The 24,674-nt window shown below is 33.3% G+C and overlaps 2 protein-coding genes across 2 annotated transcripts; both read right to left on the reverse strand.

The window, feature by feature from the left end:
- Positions 1-13,136: 13,136 nt before the first annotated feature.
- LOC107786921 (cysteine-rich receptor-like protein kinase 42) lies at positions 13,137-20,018 on the reverse strand. Its single transcript, XM_075225115.1, has 8 exons — positions 19,844-20,018; positions 16,422-16,991; positions 16,084-16,116; positions 15,534-15,983; positions 15,311-15,426; positions 14,952-15,212; positions 13,638-13,838; positions 13,137-13,505 (listed from the first exon to the last, which is right to left on the reverse strand). The coding sequence occupies exons 1-8, from the start codon at positions 19,938-19,940 to the stop codon at positions 13,431-13,433; spliced, it is 1,803 nt and encodes a 600-aa protein (XP_075081216.1). The 5' UTR covers positions 19,941-20,018; the 3' UTR covers positions 13,137-13,430.
- Positions 20,019-21,344: 1,326 nt separating this feature from the next.
- Positions 21,345-24,278, reverse strand: LOC107786923 (putative receptor-like protein kinase At2g42960). The gene is made up of 4 exons (XM_075225911.1): positions 23,424-24,278; positions 22,862-22,977; positions 22,223-22,483; positions 21,345-21,895 (listed from the first exon to the last, which is right to left on the reverse strand). Exons 1-4 carry the CDS (start codon positions 23,890-23,892, stop codon positions 21,662-21,664), a joined length of 1,080 nt encoding a protein of 359 aa, XP_075082012.1. The 5' UTR covers positions 23,893-24,278; the 3' UTR covers positions 21,345-21,661.
- Positions 24,279-24,674: the final 396 nt, after the last annotated feature.

The following is a 24,674-nucleotide window of genomic DNA, read 5'->3' on the forward strand; positions in this document are numbered from 1 at the left end:
GATAGGTCATTGAATTCTCTGTCCTTTATATTCAGTAAACAAAATTTACTTGTATATCGTAAAAACTGTGAACGGGCTTATGAAGATTAGGTGCAAGATCAAATGAAAGTAACTACCATATAATTTTGTGCTTACAAGTTAGGAAAATCATTCAATTGATAATATTGCTAAAACTTATGTTGCGGAAAGCAAATTCTTGTGGTGCTAAAATATTGAATTTTCATCTGCAACATTGCACTCTTTTATTTTATCTTGCAGATTTTAAGGTGAGTTTAACTTTTTTAATTATAATTTGTAGATATGACATACTTTTATTTTCTATTTTACATGTAAACATAGTTACTCTATGAGGTGGGAAGAAATTAAAAGTATTAAACATGTGATATAGAGTTTAGAGAGAACTAATGAGTCATGCTCACTAAAATAGAATCTAAGATTTTCTTTTGTATTTATTTATTTACTATACTTTTATGTAATATCTATTTATAATACCCATCGATATGACTTGTCTCTTCATGTTTCAGTTTCTATTAAGGTCAAATTCTTTAATTTTTTTGGATTTTATATTATTTGTTTTAATTAAATTAGAATGTTAACCTTTTTCTTCTTTTTCCATCGTACCTTTTAAGTAAAAATTAAACAGTATAAGCAAATTATATAGCATAATTGTCCATAACAAAGAAAGTGAATCAATATGGATATGCTTACAAAATAAGAGAAGAGGATAAGAAAGAACAGAAATAATCATCATAAAGTGGATTGATTATCTTTTGCAGGTAAATATATAATTTATGTTGAAAAAAATATAAAAATAGTTGAAATTCTTCCTAATGCGTATGAAAAAGACTACCATGAAGTAAGAAAAAAACTTATGGAAATGGAAGGAATATATCTTTTAAATATCATAGCTTATTATTTGTAATCAATAATAATTAAATTAATTTCTAATAATATTATTACTGTAGACATTTAGAAATAATAAAAAAGTTAGCCACTAATGCTATCATTATAATAGAATAGTAAAAGAAAACGTTCCAAATTTGTTTTAGGAGGAGCATAATTTTTATCATATTATGTCTTTATTGTAGATAGAAATATTATAAAGTCTTACCCTTTGATAAATAAAACTTCTTATTTCCTATAATTGTTGTAGAACTCTTTTTCTTTTTGAGCAAAAGAAACCAAACGTGTTCGCACAAAAATTTAACTTTCTACGCTAAAAATGACTAATATTTTTTAATGCTTTTACAACGTATGCTCACGGCTCAATCCCTAATATTGAATTATTTGTCTTAACATGATTTTCCATTTGGGTAGTAACAAAAGAGGAAATGTATACTTAGAACATCATTTTTAAATTAAAAATTATTAAGAGGATATGATTCTAATCTTTTGTACCTCATAAAATAAATATAATATAATAAAAATAACAGTAACTAACCTTAAATTTTATACGATTGACGGGGAATATCGTGCAACGCATGTTTGCTCGGAGTTCTACAGATATATTGGATATCAATGAACTGTTTGGTGAAAAAGTAATCCATCATATTAAATTCGTTTAAACTATAATACATAATTATCTAACTAACATGATTAAATTCATCATTTGTGTAAGTTCTGATGATGTCCTTTTATTTTGAATTTACGTATTATGCTAATGTAATAATATTTTTTACCATTTAGATGATTGTTGCATTATTATACATAAATTTCTTTTATTAATTAAATTTTATTGTTCCTTCATATAAATAAATGTTTAAAGCATCACGTATCATTATTAACGTGCAACGCACGTTCATAGATACTAGTTATTATAAAAGCATGAATAAAATGTTAGAATTACAAAAATAGCCCTAAAATATAACTATACTATTGGATATAATAGTAATATTGTTATTTTCCTTTTTGTTTTGAATTTAGTTTGATTTAGGAGAAAGAGTGTGTCTAGGAATTCTATTCAAATTGGTTTATGATTTCCAATTAACTTTTCCATCTTTTAGTTTATGTAGCGTTTGAATCGTCCGTTATTAGGAGTAGCTTCAAAGAGTATAAAATACTGACTTTATGAGCGGACAAAGGAAAGAATATAGGACAGGGAATTTAACTAAAGTTATAATAATGTCTAATTTATTTTCAAGAAGATAAAATACCTAGGATATCAGAGCCTAGGAATTTTCATGATAAATGTGTAATAGATATGAAAGATTCAACATAGATATGAAGCTTTTGGAATGGATCTGGGAGAAACAAGTACTAAAAGTACTAGACTTGAAGAGGTAGATATACCTCAAAACCTTGATTTATTGAATAAATGGACAATTCCTAAAGTTTCTATAAAAACCATTTATGATTATGGTTGGTTTGATAAACTTTCTTCTAAACAATTGATAAAAACGACTGAACAGTCTTTAGCATTAAATTCGTCTGAACAGACTATTCGTTTGTTAAACAAACATGATATAGATTTATATAAACATCATTACCATTATGTGCATATTGGTATGGTTCAAATTGCATTTAAACCTTTAACCCTTAAAGGATTACCAGAGACCTTTTTAGCAGCTCTTAGAGATGCTAGAAATCTGAATTTCAGACAGTCTCTAATGGGTTCGATAGAATCTACAGTGGCCTATGGTCCAGTATATTTTAATACTCAACCCAATCTGCAACTATCTCTTTCTGATGTTAATATTCTTGATGCTTTGACTTTAAATGTGAAAACGCATGGTTATAATTATGCGCCTGGTTCTGAACTTATATGTCTGTCCTATAGGATTTATTTCAAACTGTTATCTACTTTGAATCCTAGATGTAAGTTATACGATACTTCGGATCAGACCATATTGGTCGAAACCAATTTTGCAAAGTCCAAGGTTACCACTAGGAGACCTATCAGGTGGGAGGAAATTAATTTTCCAACTACATGGACTTTAAATTCAGTCATATCCCCAAGTCAGATTACTAACGACTTGTCAAATACTGAATTTTCGCATGTTACTCAAAATCCAGATGGTAGGATTTGTATTCAATTTGATGATAAGTCTACTATTTATAATAGACATTCATTTTCTAATCATAGACTTCTACCTGCTATTCAACATATTTTCCCTGTTGAACCAGTTTACGGTCCAGCTCGCAATCGTGCGGCTTCTTTACACACTATTGCTAGTGATAAGCCTGATCAAAAGGTTAAAAGGGTTGAAAGGGTTAAGATTAACCCTCAAACAAATATTGTTCAAGATAATGACAATATTTCAGATAAGGATATTCCTTCTTTATCCGAGATGGATTTCGACCCCAATAATATTTAATGATTCCATACCAAATTGATTTTAGCCCCGGTTCTCGGGCCCGTATTTATATTCAAAAGGAATTTTTTAGTGAAAAATGGAACCAGTTTAAAACATGGTTTTTTGATACTTATAGTAAAGATGATTTAAATAATATATCTCAAGAATTTTATGAAGCTTGTGCCTTGCATAATCAAATTATGTATTTTGTTCCTTGGTTTACAACAACTTATTTACCTCTTTATATAAAGGTATTAGAAAGATCTTATAAAGACGGGAGTGGTAATATTACTAAAGCAATTTATCCTCCTCAGGCTCCCTTTATTTTACCTAATAATACTGGTATTACTTTCACTGCCTTTCAAAAATTTATTGATGATAATGTGGCAGCTATTAGTATTGCAGAAATTAATAAATTGATTTCTCAAAACAATTATTTGGGTTTATATGTTAAAATTTTAGGAGAACATATTGGTTCTCTTGATAAAAAACTTGATGATTTGACTATTTTAATAAAAGAAATGGGTACTAAGAAAGGACCAACTGATATTGCCTCCACTTCAGGAAGTAAAACAGTTGATCAAAACATTCTTACTCATATTCAAAGACCTCCTGAGATTCAGGATTTTAAATTTAAATCTCTTGATGACTTAGCTCAGCTTTTAGATAAAAAGCTTTCTGGTTTAAATATTAGACCTATTGATTTATCAAAAGATTTTGCTAATAAAATGGAGACCATTTCTGATTATAAAACTGAGACTTGGTCAGAGTTTAATAAACTCAAAGGGATTGTTAAACAAAATCATAGGTATGCTGATAAACCAAGAATGCAGACCTATTATTATCCTCGTCCTACTCCTCAAGATGTGTTGATTGAGGAACGAGATTGGAATCAGACTAATACGTCTTATAACGGTTCCGAAATTTATGAATGGAATCTTGATGGTCTAACTGATAGACAATTAACCATTCTCGTACACAGAATGCTTATGTATTCGACTATCTGTAAAAGTGTTAAAAATACAGATAGAACTATTTGCAAAATGATTATTGCAGGATTTACTGGCCAACTTCGTGGCTGGTGGGATAATCATTTATCTGTAGAGGAAAAGGCTTTCGTTATAAATGCTACAGCAACCGACAAAGGTGTTGATAACATAGGAATGGCTCTAGTAGTAGGGAGAGAAGATGCAGTTTATACCCTTATACTTACAATTTTAGAGCATTTCAATGGTAGATTTACCTCAAATCATCAGACCGTCCGAACTTTACTTAATGGACTTAGATGTAAGACCCTTAGTGAATTTAGATGGTATAAAGATACTTTTATGAGTAGAGTTATGGAACTACCCGAGAATAGATATGAACACTGGAAAGCCAAGTTTATAGACGGCCTCCCTTCCTTATTTGCTGAAAGAGTAAGGAATGTGTTAAAGGGTAGTTGCGGAGAGATTCTGTATAATAATTATACCTATGGTAAGCTTATAGGTGTTTGTACAGAAGAAGGTCTTAAATTATGTAATGAGCTAAGACTTTCTAGACAGCTTAAGATAGATAAGCTTAAAGAAAGGTCCCAAGTAGGTGACTTTTGTACCCAGTTTGGTTTACCCGAAACTTCCACTCAAAATAGGAAGAAGAAAACCAAATATCATAGGTACCCTAACCTGGATAGCCCGTATAAGAAAAAGAGGTCTAGATATAGGCCTAAGGAAGAACGTGATACTAGAAAAGCGCACAGGAAATCTACTCGATTTGCGAAGAATAGATCCAAACGTGATCTCGCTGATATTAAGTGTTATAAGTGTGGAAAGTTTGGTCATATTTCTCCAAACTGCAAGCTTCAAAAGCTAAAAACCTTAGAACTCGATGATGAGTTACACGATAAGGTTTATGGCTTGTTATACACTTCGGGATCAGAATCTGACTATTACTCAGAGACTGAATCTGAAGCTGAAGTTGAGTTAATTGATTTTTCTGATAATAATAAAAATGTTGATATTTCTTGCACTACATGCAAAGGTGATATTTGTGCTTGTGATAGTGACGAATTTTATAAATTGAAATCACAATTTGATGATCTTAATATAAAAACTATTACATCTGACAATGTAATAGAACTTATAAAAGAAGTTACTGATGAAAAACTTCGTGAAAAAATTATTAGTTTAGCTGCAAGTTCAAGTTCTAGTAGTTCAAAATCTGTTGAAAAATACAAAAACGAATTTGAACACTTTGCACCATATTCTTTATCTGAAATAAATAGAAGACTTCAAAAGTCCAGTACTCCTAGTCGAGATACTTCTTTTGATGATTTAAAAGAAGAAATCGAAAATTTGAAAAGAGATATTAAGTCTCTTAAGCAAAATCAAATGATTTGCGATCACCGTATTACTCAAATTGAGAAAAATAATTCTCTACCTGAATCTTCGACTAAAGGATTTTCTGATTTTTCTAATGATAAAGGAAAAGAAATTTCTGATGAAAAATCTGATTTATTTTTAGGTATGATGCAAATTATTACTGCACACAAATGGTATATTAAATGTACTATTTTGATTGATAATAATTTTTCTATAACTGATATAGCTATGATTGATAGTGGTGCAGATGTAAGCTGCATTCAGGAAGGATTGATTCCTACTAGATATTTTCAAAAGACTACTCATTTGGTGAAATCCGCTTCTGGTCATGCTTTAGATATAGAGTACAAATTGCCTAATACTCATATTTGCCAGAATAAAGTCTGTATTCCACATTTCTTCTTTTTGGTAAAAAACCAGTTATACCCTCCAATCATACTTGGAACACCTTTTATTAATGTTATTTATCCGTTTAATAATATAGATGAACATGGTTTTTCTGCTACTTATCAAGATAAAAAGATAAGCTATTCCTTTGTTACAGATCCCGTAACTAGAGATATTAATGCCTTGATTAATATGAAACAAAGGCATGTTGATTCATTACAATTAGAAATTCTTAGTATGAATATATTCGATACTATACAATCTGCAAAAGTTCAGCAGAAGATTAAATTGATTGCTGAAAAAATGGCCGTTGATGTTTGCGCCGATCACCCTAGTGCCTTTTGGAACAGGAAAAGACATATTGTAACTCTTCCATACGAAGAAACCTTCTCTGGGGATAATATTCCTACTAAATCTCGACCTTGCCAGATGAATGCTGAGCTAGTTGAATTCTGCAAAAACGAGATTGATAGTTTGTTACAAAAGAGTTTGATAAAACCCTCAAAATCTCCTTGGTCATGTTCTGCTTTTTATGTTAATAATGCGGCAGAAAAGGAACGAGGTATTCCTCGCTTAGTTATAAATTATAAACCATTAAATAAACATCTAAAATGGATTAGGTATCCTATCCCTAATAAAAGGGACTTGCTATCTAGGTTATATGACGCCAATATATTTTAATTTGATTTAAAATCTGGTTATTGGCAAATTCAAATATTTAAAAAGCATACTTATAGAACTGCTTTCAATGTTCCATTTGGGCAATATGAATGGAATGTTATGCCATTTGGTTTGAAAAATGCCACTTCTGAATTTCAAAAAATTATGAATGATATTTTTAACCCATATTTGGATTTTATCATCGTGTATATTGACGACATATTAGTATTTTCCAAAACTTTGGAGATGCATATCAAGCATCTTGATATTTTCAAGAAAATTGTTATACAAAACGGTTTAGTAATTTCTAAACCTAAGATGAGTCTATTCCAAACGAATGTTCGTTTTCTAGGTCATAATATTTGCCAGGGAAAAATTACCCCAATACAAAGATCTATTGATTTTGCCTCAAAATTTCCTGATGTTATCACTGACAGGACTCAATTACAAAGATTTTTGGGAAGTCTAAATTATATATCCCCTTTTTATAAAAGTTTGTCACGAGATCTAGCCCCTCTATACGATCGGCTGAAGAAAGATCATAAACACCCTTGGACTAACCAACATACCGAGTTAGTCAAAAGTATTAAAGGGCGTGTTAAATCTTTACCTTGTTTAACCCTTGCCAATCCTACTTGGCAAAAGATTATCGAGACAGATGCGTCTAATGTTGGATATGGAGGGATTTTGAAACAAGTGAATCCCAATAATAAGAGTGAATACTTAATAAGATTTCACTCTGGTAAATGGACCGAAGCCCAGAAGAAATACGCTACTGTGGCGCATGAAATGTTAACAATTGTTAAGTGTGTATTAAAATTTCAAGACGACTTATACAACCAAAAGTTTTTGATAAAAACTGATGCTCAATCTGTTAAATACATGTTTGATAAAGATTTTAAGCACGATGCTTCAAAATTAATACTCATATTTGCTTTAGATATAGAGTACAAATTGCCTAATACTCATATTTGCCAGAATAAAGTCTGTATTCCACATTTCTTCTTTTTGGTAAAAAACCAGTTATACCCTCCAATCATACTTGGAACACCTTTTATTAATGCTATTTATCCGTTTAATAATATAGATGAACATGGTTTTTCTGCTACTTATCAAGATAAAAAGATAAGCTATTCCTTTGTTACAGATCCCGTAACTAGAGATATTAATGCCTTGATTAATATGAAACAAAGGCATGTTGATTCATTACAATTAGAAATTCTTAGTATGAATATATTCGATACTATACAATCTGCAAAAGTTCAGCAGAAGATTAAATTGATTGCTGAAAAAATGGCCGTTGATGTTTGCGCCGATCACCCTAGTGCCTTTTGGAACAGGAAAAGACATATTGTAACTCTTCCATACGAAGAAACCTTCTCTGGGGATAATATTCCTACTAAATCTCGACCTTGCCAGATGAATGCTGAGCTAGTTGAATTCTGCAAAAACGAGATTGATAGTTTGTTACAAAAGAGTTTGATAAAACCCTCAAAATCTCCTTGGTCATGTTCTGCTTTTTATGTTAATAATGCGGCAGAAAAGGAACGAGGTATTCCTCGCTTAGTTATAAATTATAAACCATTAAATAAACATCTAAAATGGATTAGGTATCCTATCCTTAATAAAAGGGACTTGCTATCTAGGTTATATGACGCCAATATATTTTAATTTGATTTAAAATCTGGTTATTGGCAAATTCAAATATTTAAAAAGCATACTTATAGAACTGCTTTCAATGTTCTATTTGGGCAATATGAATGGAATGTTATGCCATTTGGTTTGAAAAATGCCACTTCTGAATTTCAAAAAATTATGAATGATATTTTTAACCCATATTTGGATTTTATCATCGTGTATATTGACGACATATTAGTATTTTCCAAAACTTTGGAGATGCATATCAAGCATCTTGATATTTTCAAGAAAATTGTTATACAAAACGGTTTAGTAATTTCTAAACCTAAGATGAGTCTATTCCAAACGAATGTTCGTTTTCTAGGTCATAATATTTGCCAGGGAAAAATTACCCCAATACAAAGATCTATTGATTTTGCCTCAAAATTTCCTGATGTTATCACTGACAGGACTCAATTACAAAGATTTTTGGGAAGTCTAAATTATATATCCCCTTTTTATAAAAGTTTGTCACGAGATCTAGCCCCTCTATACGATCGGCTGAAGAAAGATCATAAACACCCTTGGACTAACCAACATACCGAGTTAGTCAAAAGTATTAAAGGGCGTGTTAAATCTTTACCTTGTTTAACCCTTGCCAATCCTACTTGGCAAAAGATTATCGAGACAGATGCGTCTAATGTTGGATATGGAGGGATTTTGAAACAAGTGAATCCCAATAATAAGAGTGAATACTTAATAAGATTTCACTCTGGTAAATGGACCGAAGCCCAGAAGAAATACGCTACTGTGGCGCATGAAATGTTAACAATTGTTAAGTGTGTATTAAAATTTCAAGACGACTTATACAACCAAAAGTTTTTGATAAAAACTGATGCTCAATCTGTTAAATACATGTTTGATAAAGATTTTAAGCACGATGCTTCAAAATTAATATTTGCTAGATGGCAGGCTCAGCTAGCACCTTTCGATTTTGAAATACAATACAAAAAAGGAATTGATAATTCCCTTCCGGATTTTCTATCCCGGGAATATTTAGAATAGATTATGAATTATTATACCATATTTTTTGATGATAAGGTATTGATCACTATTCTTAAAGTGATTAAATTAAATAGAGACTTACAAGAAGTTATACTTGATATAATTATGGCTGACATAATTAAAACAAGGGAAGAAGAACACTCTAATTTTCAAGAAGTTATTGATATTCTTCAGTTAATTGAAAATGTGTGTCCCTTCGGTCAAGATGATATCAGCACTAGAATTATGCTATCCTTTTTAATTAATAATGATTTGCAATTTCTGCAGAATGGACCCTTCATGGGTCACCAGGGGCAGAGGTAGGGGAAGATCTTCCCCTAGTAGGACTTATTCTCAGGGATCGTCATACGGATCCTCATCAAACTCTCCAGTAATACAAAGAGGAAAAAAGAGTTTGATAAACTCAAAGGTGCCGCATACAGGAGAATCCTCAGGACATTCTATACATCTGGAAGATATTCCAGAAGATAGTCCATTATATGGACATCTGCAGGCTTATTTGGCATCCAAAAAGCAAAGTGATACTTTTGCTTCAATTGCTAAAGAGGAAGACAATGACGATATCAAGTCATATGAAAAGTTACCAAAGAGAGAAATGATATTTCTCCTTGAAAACTCTGAGATTCAGAGAAAAGAAGAACCGTGGAAAATATTTCAGAGATATCTGATTAATGGATTATACTATCCGGGTGAATCATATAAAACCCGCACCTATTATGAAACTATCCTGATCAGTACAGGTAGTGCAGAATTCCAGCACTTTTCGGGTTATAACACGAATGAAAATGTTTATAACTTTTCAAAAGTCATTATCAAACAGATTATATCTGTTGAAGAATGGGGTATTTCAACAATGAAAGAAAGGCAGATAAGCCTTAATAAATCACCTATGAATTTCACTTATTGGGATTATATTCAAGCATTTGATAGGGTGCTTTATTATAACAATGAGAGACATAAGCATACTTGGTTTATCAAAGTATGCACAAAGGTATTTACAGGACCTATCCCTAACTGGTTTTTAAACTGGTGGTCATACCACGGTCCTACTACCAAGATTTTGCCCGAACCATTTCTAAAGTTATACAAAGAATGGACAAAAGCTTCGCCATTCTTAACAGAGTTATATCACGCAGATCATATCTGCTACCTAGAAAATATTGATCAAATCTACTTCTTTATTGAATTTTCAATCCCCTGGATCCATAAATGGACTCCGGAATTAGGTTATACGGAAGAACAAATCCCTTGTTTATATAGGGTATTCTACAATAATTTTTGGGACAAATTGATGAAGACTGATCCCAAAACAAAAACGTTATATGGACAAGAATTATTAGATTCTATTAAAACACAAGTCCATTTATATGTAACGGCCCCTCAAAAGAGGATAATAGAAGAAAGCACTGTTAAACATATTGCTCGGAGAATATCAATCCAAGACGGAGATAAAATTGATTTGATAAATCAATACTTAGAAGGATTGAAAAGAAATCTGCTCAAATCACTAGATCAGTGCGAAAAATCAGACACTTCGATGAGAAGTGAAACGAGTGGTGATGACCTTGTAGAAGATACACAACCTATACAGCCAGAAATGATATTATCTGACAGAGATATCGACAAGGTGGAAGAATTCCTCCAACAAATGCACAATTTGGACAAAAAGAAGACTTGACAGCTTATCAGCCGCCAGGACCCACTTAAACAGTAGATACACTGTTCATCCATAGTAGAAACACTGTTTATCTACAGTAAAAATACTGTGTAGGGACCCAGATGTGGGACCCATTTTACTATTCAAGATTTTTTTTTGTTATATAAGGATGCTTCTTCATTTGAAGAAGAAGGCCGGAACTCCCCCCTCTCTCTACTTTCTCTCTCCTCTCTCTCTCAACTAACCCCCTTTGTAAACATTTAGTTTATAGTTTGTAAATCAGTTGAAGTATTAATAAAAGTTTTGAAGTTCATCTTCAGGGCCTTGCTTCTCGGCCTACAAGGTACATATTTTTATTTTTAGTAATTTTAGTCTTTCTCCCCAGCCGTGACTATGTCCGGCTAAACGGATTCATATCTATGTTGAAGAACTAATTTCTCTTGCATATTAACCATGAAGAATCCAGACTCTTTCAAAATATAAAGAAATTTTAATATAGTTTCTTGATTTGGTTCCAAGATGGTGGTACAGTCGGTTCTGGTACTACTCTTATTGGTTTTGCCTTAGTGGCTACGTCTAGCCAGCTGTGACATTAAAGCCCGCTGAAGTTGTCAAAAGGGCTACCTCTTTCACAGTTAGAACTGCTAGACACATGGGCTCAGTAAGAGTATGTATCGGGCTTAGACAGGCCCCTTGCTTGGGTAAAAGGATATAGATCCTTCCATACAGTCATTAAACTATAATAGAATTTCCGTATATTTCGAATCCTTATTGGTCGTGCGGACTACCGCCAACCTTTAAAGTGTACTAAAGCAGCTAGATCTGGATGGCCGTGCGGACTACCGCCCGCCTACCTAGGATATTAGGACTGAGGATTTAAATTAAAGTTTTTTTAATGTTTAATTTTATTTTTAATGAAGATAAAATACCTAGGGTATTAGCCGTGTTATTTATTTTCAAGGGAGAGAATGTACGAGTAGTCAAGAGGCAACTTGTGGTGGTATAGCAATCATAGATAGAAGCAAAATATTGAGCGACAAAAATGTATCAATTTTTAAATTACAATAATTCGGATGAAGACGAAATATACCTATTTGATTTTATCACACCTGTTACTATTAAATGAAGATTTTTTTCCTTTGAATAACATTGTAATTACAATCGATTTTCAGAGTTTCAAAGAAAGCTTTTTCAGGTTGGGATTCAATTTTTACTCCCACCGTCTCAAGTTATCTATCGTGTTTCTCTTTTACACGCTTGTTAAGAAATATTAATTAGGAGGAAGGTTGGACTATTTTATCTTTCTTTATGTTTTAAGATATAATCTCTCTTCATTGAATATTTATTCTATATATGTGTTATCTCCATTTTCAAGAACAATTATTATTAAGGGTAAACTAAAAAAATATATAATTTATTCTATTCTGGACTTCTAAAATGCCAAAATAATATGAGACAACTATTTTAAAAAAACACGACAGGTAATTTGAGACGAAGGAAGTAACTTTAATTAACCAAAAATAGAAAATCTAAAAGTTTCAAAGCAAAACCTTATTTCTGTGGGACTCATTTCCTTCTGTTAAGTAACCATTAATTAAAAAATAAATTTCCGAAGTCAAACTTTATATCTGTTGGGGCTAACTTAAGCAACGAGTAACTAAAACCACTAAGTTCTAAAGTAAAACCTTTTGGCGGAGGAATTTAAAATACACAATTTCTTTCCTTTTTCTATTTGCGTTGTACTTCTTTCGCGACTCATATATTTATTTGCTTGATATAAATATTCAATACGAATAAGTTTTAACCTAATTTTATATTGGTATTTCATTACCAAAGTACTTCAATATATTTTCTTATGTGTGTCTTCTCTTTGAATGCTAATATCCGGTACACCATCTTCTAAAACTGGCGCAAAATGAAATATCTTATCATGAAAATATTTCTCATAGTAATATTTTTCCTATCTAAATTTTGCAATAGTTTTAGGGATTACACGTGCGAGGCACGTGACATAGAGACTAAAGTATATATATATATATGTGTGTGTATGTGTGTGTGTTAAGTTTAAGAGATTAGGTGGACAATGAATTTGGCCGGCTTTTTGTATAACAATCCCAATAGAGGAAAATGATTACTCAAGAATGAAGAGTATTCTTTTGTACAACAGACCACAACAATGGCTCATTCTTATCAACAATTTACACCCACATAATAGTAATACAACAAATCACAAATATTCTCAAGAACCAAAAGCAGGATTTCCATGGAAGCAGCTTTGTTAGCTGTCTGATCGATCTTAAAATGGAAAAAGAGAAAAAAAGAAAAGAAGGAAGAGTTGCTGCCAACAGAAAAAACGGACCGTTTAAACATGACATATTTTGGTAATATGTTTCAGACAGGGATGACTCCCACACCCACTGAATGGGATCTTCGCACTGCAGCTATTGCACTTTCCTCCGCCGCTTTCTGAAAACACAACGACAAGTTAGAACTGATAAAGAAATGAACGTTGAGCTCTAACTCAACCCCAAAAGCTAGAAGACTGAGACCAAGAAATCGACATTCCAGCGATCAAAGTGTTTTCTTGTTTTTGATTACCTCGTCAGACGATGTGTTTTTCCAGACTTTGTCCATCTCTTCGAACACAACTTCAATAGTGGGACGGCCTTTGCTTGATTTGGCAACACAAAGCACTGCAATTTGGAGAATGGACTCGAAATCAACACTGTTGAGCTGCCCTTTAAGCCTAGGGTCCTCAAAGTCTTTTAGAGGCCTTTTACCCATGCTCACGTCCTTTGCCTGCATTAAACCCATCCCAGCCATGACTCTGCATCTTCTGTTTTATTTCCTTTTCATTTTTATTATTATTATTATTATTATTATTATTATTGCCCTTCTTTTAACATTTTGTGAATGCGACAAAAACAACACATTACTGGTTTATGAATCCTCTATATCAATTCCACCCTGTTCTATGCTTCTCCAAGTCCACATGGATTGCGAGCGATTTAGGTCTACGTTTAGAACGTTCAATCATCATGCACCTACGGATATGTTATATTTCAAGATCTACATAGGTCATGATCAAACTATTTCAGGCTGTCTTCTCTATTTTGTCATTTAATTTTCGCTAGTTACTTGCACTTTATATTGGATGTGATATTTTCTTATCTTATCTAATCTTGCATGACTACATATTTATTACGACATCCTTATTTTTACCAAACTCATGTTGTGGATATATTGCTCTTAGCGGTTCAACATGAATTCCCGTATAAACATTGCTTGATTGGTTTTCAATGACTAAATAGAACCTAAAGTATCACTTCAACCCCTCAAGAATAAAAAGGTCCTCACATGTTCAATTTTTGTTGAAAGAATTTATAAGTGATGAGCTTATATATCGACTTTCAGTACTTATCGAAAAATCATTTGATTGCACGAGAAAATGACCGAAAATTTGGAGGACAATTTCAGCATCCCATGTTATCAACCCTTCAACATCATCCTTAGAATGTTGCATCGGATAAAAGAAGGCAGACAGTAATTTATATTATTACTGAGTCAAAGAAACGGAAGAGGAGCCTTGGAGCAACGGTAAATTTATAGGTTAGGGATTCGAGCCGTGGAAGCAACGACCAATGCTTAACATTAGGGTAGGCTTTCTACATCACATCCCTTGGGGTGCGGCCCTTCCTGGACCTTGCGTGAACGCCTTGGAGCAACGGTAAAAGTTGTCTCTGTGTGACCTATAGGTCACGAGTTCGAGCCGTGGAAGCGGCGACTAATGCTTAACATTAGGGTAGGTTTTCTACAACACACTCCTTGGGGTTCGGCCCTTCCCGGACCCTGCGTGAACGAGGGATGCCTTGTGCACCAGGTTGCTTTTTATTGAGTTAAAGAAACGCATACCTTTCTTGTTAGTTGATCTCTGGCATCCAAATCAAGTTCAATCACTTTCTGGCCAGAAAGAACCTGTAAAGTTACAATACCAAAGCTATAAATGTCACTTGCACAAGTCAACTTGGCATTACTCATATATTCAGGATCCATATATCCTATTGTTCCCCTAACATCTGTAAACACTTTGCTCTCCTCCATTCCCATCATCCTTGCCAACCCAAAATCTGATAGCTTTGGTTGCAAATCCTCAGTTAACAGGATATTTGTAAGCTATACCAAAAAGGGGGGAGAGAATAAGTATTGACAATTAATAGTATAACCAAAGACAAGAAATAGGAAAAGAAGAAATTATATATATATATTCCAACCTTAATATCTCTGTGAACAATGCAGCCATCTATGTTGTGGTGGAGATATCTCAATGCAAGTGCACAATCTCTCAAAATATTTACTCTTTGTTTCCAAGTTAAGACCTTGTCTTTCCCTAAAATTTGACAATTTTTTTTTTAATCAAAGTCAACGCACATTGAAAGGGTGGGAAAGAAAAAAGTAAAGATGTGCTACTTGATCTTGAAAAGTAAAACTACTTACTCAAAAGATGTTGAGCTAGATTTCCAGCAGAGCAAAACTCATAGACTAAATATTGCTCTCCATCCTCAATGCAACAACCAAAGAGGCAAACAAGATTAGGATGTCTGACTCTGGAAAGATTCTGGAGTTCTCGGGTAAAAGAATCGGAGGTATTACTTCTATATATTTGCTTGATAGCAACTACTTGTCCACTTGGTAGAATCCCTTTGAACACTTGCCCTGCACTACCACGTCCCAGAAATTTCTTCTCCTCCCCAAAATTTATCGCGTTTTCAATCTCAGCTTTGGAGAAACTATATAGACCTGGGCAAGAAGCAAATTCCTTTGGTTTTGAAAGAGCAAGCTTTCGTCCAGCTCTAGCATTTCTTGTTACATACTTAACTAGCATGATCACCATTATCATCCCAAATGCTGCTAAAACGATTGCAATCAATGCTTTCGCTAAAGAATCTGTGATGAGTACTATGCAATTTTTGTTAGAATGGTACATGCATATTTGATTGCCAAAAACCTTATGAAAACAATGCTACATTGTCAAACTCATACTTACACTTGATTTTAATGTAATCTTCACTTGACTTTTCTGTACAAAGAAAGACAAACATAGAAGATAATTACTGTAGTTAACATTGAAAATTAAAACTAGTAACTATCCTCAAACATTGACTTTAAATTAACCATCAGAAGTAACCCACATATTATTCCTTCGTCCTATAAGAACTATATTTTGTCACATTAAAGCAACTGAACTTTACCACTATAACAATATATAAATTCACTATACTTTACTCACTATAGTTGTAAAGTTACTACATGAAATTAAGATTATCCATTTACACAAGTAACAACATATATATTATCTTGGTAATCAAGCAAATGTGGTCTTACCTAAAGAGTTTAATGCTGGTAAACAGGAGAAGAAATCATCCATAGAAGAGGGATCATTTAATTTTGTGGTAGCAACCGAAATAACAACAGCCATAACACAAGTAGCTCTCTCAGTATCATTATCTCTGGCATAAAACTGATCCAAGTAATGATCCCTTGCAGATTTGATGGCACCAGTACATTTCCTGCAAGCATCATCGAACGAGGAACCAAAACCAGTGCACTTGTCCCTGACATCGTTAAAATTGTCATCCTGTAAAACATTTGTCAAAGATAGACTAGAACATTTGCTGCTTTCTTGATAAAGGGAACCAAAGCCACAATTTTCAATCGAAACAGAAGGCTGGTGCTTAAAGGGTCCAGAGCAATGTTCCCATTGATCTTGCTGGAGGAAGAGGTTTCCTTGTTGAGTAATTGCCTGTTTGGCCAATGCTTGTGAGAAGAAGTTGAGGACATTTTGGCAGCATCTTGTGGTGGGGAAACTGTCCCATTCATTGATGTTTTCTTGATTAGCTGCAAGGCATTCCCCACTTGGTTTGTACGGTGATGAGGTGAAGTTGAGCCTACAATCTGCAAAGTAGACAAAAATTTTACACAAGCAGTATCGGCTTATTGTCATAGTTCTGACTTGTAAATATGTGTTTGAGTGTGAAACTTTGATGGTATTAACATTTAAGAAAATTGTTTTGCAAAGTGGTGTCAGATAGCACCGCTCAATAAAGGGTGTCTTGCCACTAAACATGATCTTGATTCATAAGGTGTACATACTTGTGTTTTTATATGTCAGTACTGGGATAAAGGGAAAGCAGAGAAGCTCCAAAGAAAATGGTGATATTTGGAATTTTCAAATTGCAACATGAGGCAACATATTGGGCGTTAATTTCATCGGTGGTTATTCAACTAACTAACTGTATATTTCACAAAAGTCATTAATCTATTTTTTATTACTTAAAAGTCACCAACTTCATCTTTCTCACTTAAGGTCATTCTAGCTCAAACCCTATAAAATATCCTATAAAATTGTTTGACATGGCATTAAATTTGATTAAAAAATCTAATAATAATGCCACATCAACTTAAATTACCATACCATTTTAGTCCTATTTCCCCCTCACTCCGATTGAACCATAACCCAAATAGGTTGAGATAAAAAATCATGTTTCTCCACCTAATAAAATATACTTTGTGGCCACTCGTTAAATAGGTTTTTTAATCTAATAATTAGGGTTTTTAATTTCCTTTTTGGGTCTTAGTCGTACAGATACAATCAATGAAATATTATGTTGTGTCTTTCTTTTGTCCAAATTATTAATGCTATAGGTTGCCTGCGATTGAAGTATATATTGACAACTTCCATTATGCACTTTAATTGTGGGTGTTAGCAGTATTTTTGTTTATTAATGTTGTTTAATAAGCAACATTTTGACAATGATGCGAAGGATGCAAAAGCTAGTTCTATTCGTATTTTATGGAATTTAGGGGGATTGGTGGCATTAAAGTTATTTGTAACAAACAAAGCCAGAATATTTTTAGCATAAAATGATGGTTCTTGTCTTCTTCTTTTGATGGTCTAATATTAATAACTTATTTGGATATAGGTCAAATTGGGTTGAAGGAAAATAGCCAAACTGGATATGGTCATTTAAGCTGATGTGGCATTATTATTAGATTTTTGTAATAAATTTAATGCCAACTAAGAATTTTTGTAGAATATTTTATAGGATTTGAGTTAGAATGACTTTTAAGTGAGGAAGAAATTGAGTGACTTTTAAGTGATAAAAAATAGAATAGTGACTTTTGTTAAATAAACACGGGGTCGTTTGGTTGGAATACGATTTATACTGGTATAAGTTATATTGGGATAAGTTATGATGAGATTAGTTATGCTGGGATTGTTGTTTATTTATTGTTTGGTATGTTGTATTAAGAATGACAATTGCATAATTTCTAAAAAGAAGATATAAGTTATACCGGTGCTAATTACCGCACCTTCTATAAGGTATAAGTTATCCCATTGTTAAAATTAACACCGGGATAGCTTATACCTGGTTTGCTAATCAAACGGAGTATTAAGGTGATATTAAATTTTTATACCACCCTTATACCTTCTTATACCTCGTACCAAACGACCCCTTAGTTGGATGACCACAAGTGCAATTAACCCCAACATATTGTACTTTTACCTTAATATATGCTACAGAATTAGGAAATCGTCTTGTGTTTTCTATACTGACCCAAAATCTTAACTTGATTTTGTTCAAGACAAATAATTATAGATCAATAGATCATATATATAGAAAGTAAAAAGTAACTCTTATCCAACATCCTACATCACAACCTGGAGAGATTGAAACTATATATATGAACTCTATTACATGGTACTAATAAAGCTTCCTAATGACTTTTGTAGTTTATCTTATTTTGTTTCTTTCCTCTTTTATTTGTGTTTCACTATAAGCATGATGCTTTAGCTGTAAGCCTGTAAGACACTAATTAATCCTATAATACAAGGGCACTAACATAGCCATTTTTTATTGCAAGAAAATTTGCTTAGTTGTTATTACAAGTAAAAAAAAAAAGGAAATAAGAGTGTTTTTGATACGAAGGAAAATGTTTTTCCGAAAGTTAAGTGTTTTTTTTTACTTATTTTTTGTCACTTACTTTTTAGTGTTTGATAAGTAAATAGAAAATATATATAATCCTAAAAACATTTATATATAATCTAGCAAACACTACGAGGGCGGAATGTATTGGTGGGAGGTTGGGGAGGAGGGGTGGGATCAAGGGGTCTGGTCGGGCAGGTGGTTGGTGATGGGGTAGGATGGGGGTGATGGGTGTGTGTGTGTAGTGGAGGGGGGGAGGAGTTCGAGGTGGCCCCAGGGTAGGGGTGGTTGGATGGTGGTAGCGGTTCGGGGGTGAGGTGGTGGTCAAGGGTCGGGGTGGTTGGCGGTGGTAGAGGATTGGAGGTGGGGTTGGTGATCGGAGTGGGGGTCGAGGGTCAGGATGGTTGGGCGGTGGTAGGGGATCGGGGCGGGGGGATGGGGGGATGGGGGAAGGGTACCCTAGCCCAAGGGTAAGGTGGTGGTGGGGGTGGTGGGGGTAGTGAGGTGAGGTGGCGGGTAAGAGGTGATGGGGTGGGGGTGGTGTTCGACGTAGGGGTCGAGTGTGGTTGGGCCGTGATAGGGGATTGGGGGTAGGGGGAATTGTACCCGAACCCCAGGGGTAAGGTGGTGGCCGGGGTGGTGAGGTGGCGGGTAAGAGGTGATGGGGTGGCAGGGGCGAAGGGTGGTTGTGGGGTGGGGGGAGGGGCATCGGTGGGGATGTTGGGGTAGTAAAATGAGTTCTTAAGAAAAATATTTATTTAAACCAAACGTGAAAATTGATTTGCTCCCCAACACAAAGGTAGAAGTGAAAGCAGATACCTGGGTCTTCTGGGGAAGCCAGTGAAACAGCAACAAAAAAGGTGAGAGGAAAAATAACACATAGTTGGAAAAACAACAGTGTCTTAACTACAACCATCTGCTTTGATGATGAAGACTACTTTCCATTAACATAATCAAGAAAATAGCTAATAATATATATTTCTTAGTAGAAATTACCAAACCATTTTTTTTTCTGAGACTAGAAACTGTGGGGATCATATATAGGCATATCTTCCTAATTAAAATCCAAGAATTGTTGAAAATATCATATTATTTATCTTGCCTAGTTATTCTCAGCGCATCACAAGTTTGAAGTGGCTGCTTCTGCTTATAAGGCATATTTCAATAGTATATTGCATTTACAAAATGACATTTTCAAAGTGGGAAGACCAATCTTGTTATTTTGGTAATTAAAATTTGCTGGATATCAAGTGTGGATCGGATGTCATTGAAAACGCAAGAAAGAATGTATTGTGCATCATCGGTGTTGTATAATATGCTTGAAATTATTGTACTTTACTTTGATAAGATGAATAATACTCGATATTATCAATTAAATTCTACAAAGGAGTATATCCAAACAGCAAAGACAAAAAGGTTCAAGATAAAAATGAAATATCGGAAATAAATAGAAGAAACTCTGGTTTTCATGATATATATATATATATATATATATATATATATATATATATATATATATATATATATATTTCACCATTTTGACAGTGAAATCATTCAATGTTGCCTCGCCTTTCAATTCTCTTTTGGTTCTCTTCCTATGTTATAATCGTAGAATTTGCACTATAGATAATCAGACATAAAAGCTTTGCTTTACATAAATATATTAAGACACCAAAAGCTAGCAGGTATTACTGCATGTTGCAACTATGTACGTACTTTTTTGTAGTTTTCTCTTTGAAGGTATAATTGCAGTTTACCAAAGTCTTGGAGACAACAAGTTCTATTTGTTCCAAACAAGACACCCGACATCACCATATCATTGGAAAAGTATTACTATTATTATATTTTTTTTTGCAATATTAATTGTTTCAGCAAAAAAGCATACCCTTCCTTTAAACCATTCAATAAGGAAATTTAGCGACTTGCTGTCATATTTATTCTAATTCTAAGAGCTTGGATCGAACCGGTATTAATATAGAGATTAGGGCCGAATGTATTGTCTTTTTATCATTTAATTTATTGTGTGTTAAACGAATCTTATTTCTTGATTGCGTAATTTGATTGTGGTTCAATTGAATTGGATGTACATTTACGAGATCACTTAATTATTCATCATGTTTTGCTAATTTAACTCCTATTTCACTAATTAACAGAGTTTTGATATCGTTTTGACTTTTGAGGATTGTTAGAGGCTAATCTATATATGTCATTGCCTCGTGCCTCTGTCCTATATATAACGTTGAAAAGCCAAGCAATTTCTTTAAAGAAAAAGAAAAAAAACTAGTAAAGGGCGAAAACAATTCCCTATTGAGATGTAGGATGATATTTTCATTTCATAAATTGTTCTCATAAATGAAATAGAAATGCATCTCATCAAACTAAACACTATCACATATATAAAGCATGTTCCTTTATCCCCTTTTCTTTATTCACAAGGATCATTAAGCAGCAATAAACACGTCTTTTTAGGGGTTACAATGGGTTTATATATAAACCTAAGAGATGGTCAAAATAAAACTTATGCCGCCTTATTCACCCCACCCCTTTTTTCTAGTATGCAACCCATTTTGATACTTTAGAATCTAATTAAACGCATAAGTTTAATAACCCTTTGATATGTATATCGAAAATTAACTTCTATAGAGGAGGATTAATATTAATAGGGTGACCAACATTATTGGTGAGGCTCCAAGCCTTGTTCAGCTCCTCAGAAACTTGTTCTATTGTTGGGCGTTCTTTGCTTGTTTCAGCCACACAAAGTAGTGCAATTTGCAATATGGATTTCAATGCCTCGTCATTTATTAGTTTCCCTTTTAGCCATGGATCTTCAAATTCACTGATTGGAAGCTTTCCTCTACTCACATCCTTTGCCTGCACCAGTGTAAATGCCAATTTCATATAATTAAGTTTTTATGTGATACATATTTTCTTTGTCCCAAAGAGAAGGACGATTTTGTGATTTACAAATAATTAACTTTGAACGTTCCATTTATAGATGTTATACAACTATATAAATGTATATGTCATGTTTTAGACGACAAGTTTTAATTTTTTTTTTTACACACGATGCGCAGTCACACAACTAATGGTTAAGATGAAATTAGAATAGAATAAACCTTAAAACCAATATTTCCATTTTCCACCATCCATGACAATAATTTCCTAAGCACTAAGAAAAGTCTAGTGCATGCATTTTACCTTTGTTAACAATATGTTTTTATCATCTTCACCAAAGTGAGCAATTCTTGGACCAGATAGGACTTGCAGCATGATAATTCCAAAGCCATAAACGTCAGTTGAACAAGTGAGTAACCCACTATTCTTGTATTCAGGGTCTGTGTACACTCCATTTTCCACAAATTCTTCAAATACTTGGCTTTCATGCATCCCTAGCATTTTTGCTTGCCCAAAACCACATAGTTTTGGTTCCAATGTCTCACTCAAAAGTATGCTGCTAAGCTGTCCAACAAAAATTGGAATACTATTAGTAGCTAGATCGGTTTATTTTACATATATGTACTGACAATATAAATAATTTTTATACTATCAATATATTGTAACAGGTTACCTACCTCATCTTCTAGAATACTCATCTCGGTTACTATGAATATTGACCTGTAGTTATCTTTTAGGCAATATAATTCTATTCTACTGCAACGTATATAGAAATTAAACTCGTAATTAAAAACAAAGGCTTTTGTTGACTATTTTTTTTTCTAACTAGGAAATAAGCTTCTTTTTTTTTTTTTTTTTAAAAAAAAAGAAACAATTAATCTTTTCCTTTATTTTGGCCTTTTTCTTAACAGCAAAAGAATAAATTTTTGTAAGAGATATTACCTTAATATGGCGGTGAATGATGCAGCCATCAATATAATGATGGAGATATTTGATTGCGCATGCACAGTTCCTCAGTATTTTAACTCTTGCATGCCAAGTCAAAACAGTATCTTCTCCTATATATATATATTTCATGAACAAGTTGTGAGATTAACTTATGCATGCGTACTGACGGTGTATAAGATACTATTTGTCATATTAAAATAACCTATAACAACAAGTGCAAAATTTTCTATAATCACCCTAACTAGGTAATATAGAAATATAAAGTAAATGACCTGATATAACAAGTTGAAATGCATTGATAATGTAAAAAGCAATTACAGTACTCCAATGTATATAAGTTAAATCCAATAAAAAGGTATGTTACTTTAGCTCAAACTGGATCGTGTCTAATATATGAGCAAAAGGGCAGCCCAGTGCACGAAGCATTTCGCGGTCATGTACGGTCCAGGAAGGGCTACATCTCAAGGTGTGTGATATAGGCAGCCTACGCGCTGATGCAAGCATTAATGCATGATTTCACGGTTCAAAGAGAAAAGTTAGAAATAGGGAAACTCACTGAGAAAATATTGAGCTAGATTTCCAGCAGAATAATTTTCATAAACCAAAAAGTGTTTCCCATCTTCATTACAAAAACCTAAGAGACAAACAATGCTTGGATGCCTAGCTCTTGAGAGACATTCAACTTCAGTAATGAAAGATCCCACTGCATCTTCTGTTTTGTGCATTTCTTTAATAGCCACAACCTGTCCACTTGGTAATATCCCTTGACATAACTCTCCTCTGCTTCCATTCCCTATCAACTTTCTTGATATTCTCATATAATTAGTCTTGTCAATGTTATTTATAGCATTCTCAATCTCAACTATTGTGAATTTGTAGAGACCATTTAGTGTAGGTGACTCCAAGTTTTGGGCAACCACTACATTAATATTCTTGCTTCTCTTCAATATGCATTTTACCAGTATAACAAGTATTGTGACAACTATTACAGTTGCCCATATGATTGCAACAAGTGATTTTTCCATATTAATATTCTGATTTTAATTTCTTCCAGTAAATATAGCTACACTCCTATCAATTATATAGTCCAATTAAACTCAGAATTTCTATCCCGGATTTAAGATGAACAAAAATAAGAATTTTGCTATAGCAAATGATACCAAACTCTCAGTTCCCAAAAATTTAATATTAAAAAGCAGCTGCCTTTGTTTATCTTTTTTTCTAAAATTTCAGTGGATCATTTGCTAAAGATAATCAAGAAATTAACCACACTTCAACTTACATATATGTTTTAAAGAAGATGCTAAAGATCTCGATAATCATAAATCGAAAAACCAAAATAAAAAGAACAAATATAGATCAAAGGAATCATAAAGCAGAAGTGGAAGTGAAAAAAGACCAATGAAGAACGAGAAAACGAAAGTAGAGCAACCTTAAACGAAGGAATATGTTTAGTATTTATAAGGTCTTAAAATTTGGAAAATACAAGGATCGATGTCAATTTTCTTGTTAAATTTACTAGGCTTCCTTTGTCACTCTCTCAATAGAACCTTGATATACCCAGTATCAACTTAGGAAAATGGACCGATTCCGTTCCCAATTGCTGATAAGTCCAATGGACTACCTAGTTTGCATAGCAATAACGACATAGATTTGATGAAAGTCTGACAATTTTGTATTGAAATACTTATCTAATTTAAGATTTTCTATGTTCCTGCAGCAATTCGTCTCACTATATCTACAGCAATTCCCTCGCCCGCTAGCCTTGTTAGCCAAGCTTAGCTTCTAAATTAATTTGTTTTGAAAA

Source organism: Nicotiana tabacum, chromosome 11, assembly GCF_000715075.1.
Source record: "Nicotiana tabacum cultivar K326 chromosome 11, ASM71507v2, whole genome shotgun sequence".
Lineage (NCBI taxonomy): Eukaryota > Viridiplantae > Streptophyta > Magnoliopsida > Solanales > Solanaceae > Nicotiana > Nicotiana tabacum.

Excerpts from the sequence above, each read along its gene's own strand:
- LOC107786921 (XM_075225115.1), bottom strand. The coding sequence starts at position 19,940 with ATGGTTGTAGTTAAGACACTGTTGTTTTTCCAACTATGTGTTATTTTT. Across the intron at positions 16,992-19,843 it reads GGCTTCCCCAGAAGACCCAG|ATTGTAGGCTCAACTTCACC; the intron begins GTATCTGCTTTC and ends TCTACTTTGCAG. Across the intron at positions 13,506-13,637 it reads AAAACACATCGTCTGACGAG|AAAGCGGCGGAGGAAAGTGC; the intron begins GTAATCAAAAAC and ends TTGTGTTTTCAG.
- LOC107786923 (XM_075225911.1), bottom strand. The coding sequence starts at position 23,892 with ATGGAAAAATCACTTGTTGCAATCATATGGGCAACTGTAATAGTTGTC. Across the intron at positions 22,484-22,861 it reads TCATTCACCGCCATATTAAG|CTTAGCAGCATACTTTTGAG; the intron begins GTAATATCTCTT and ends TTTGTTGGACAG. Across the intron at positions 21,896-22,222 it reads AAAACATATTGTTAACAAAG|GCAAAGGATGTGAGTAGAGG; the intron begins GTAAAATGCATG and ends ACACTGGTGCAG.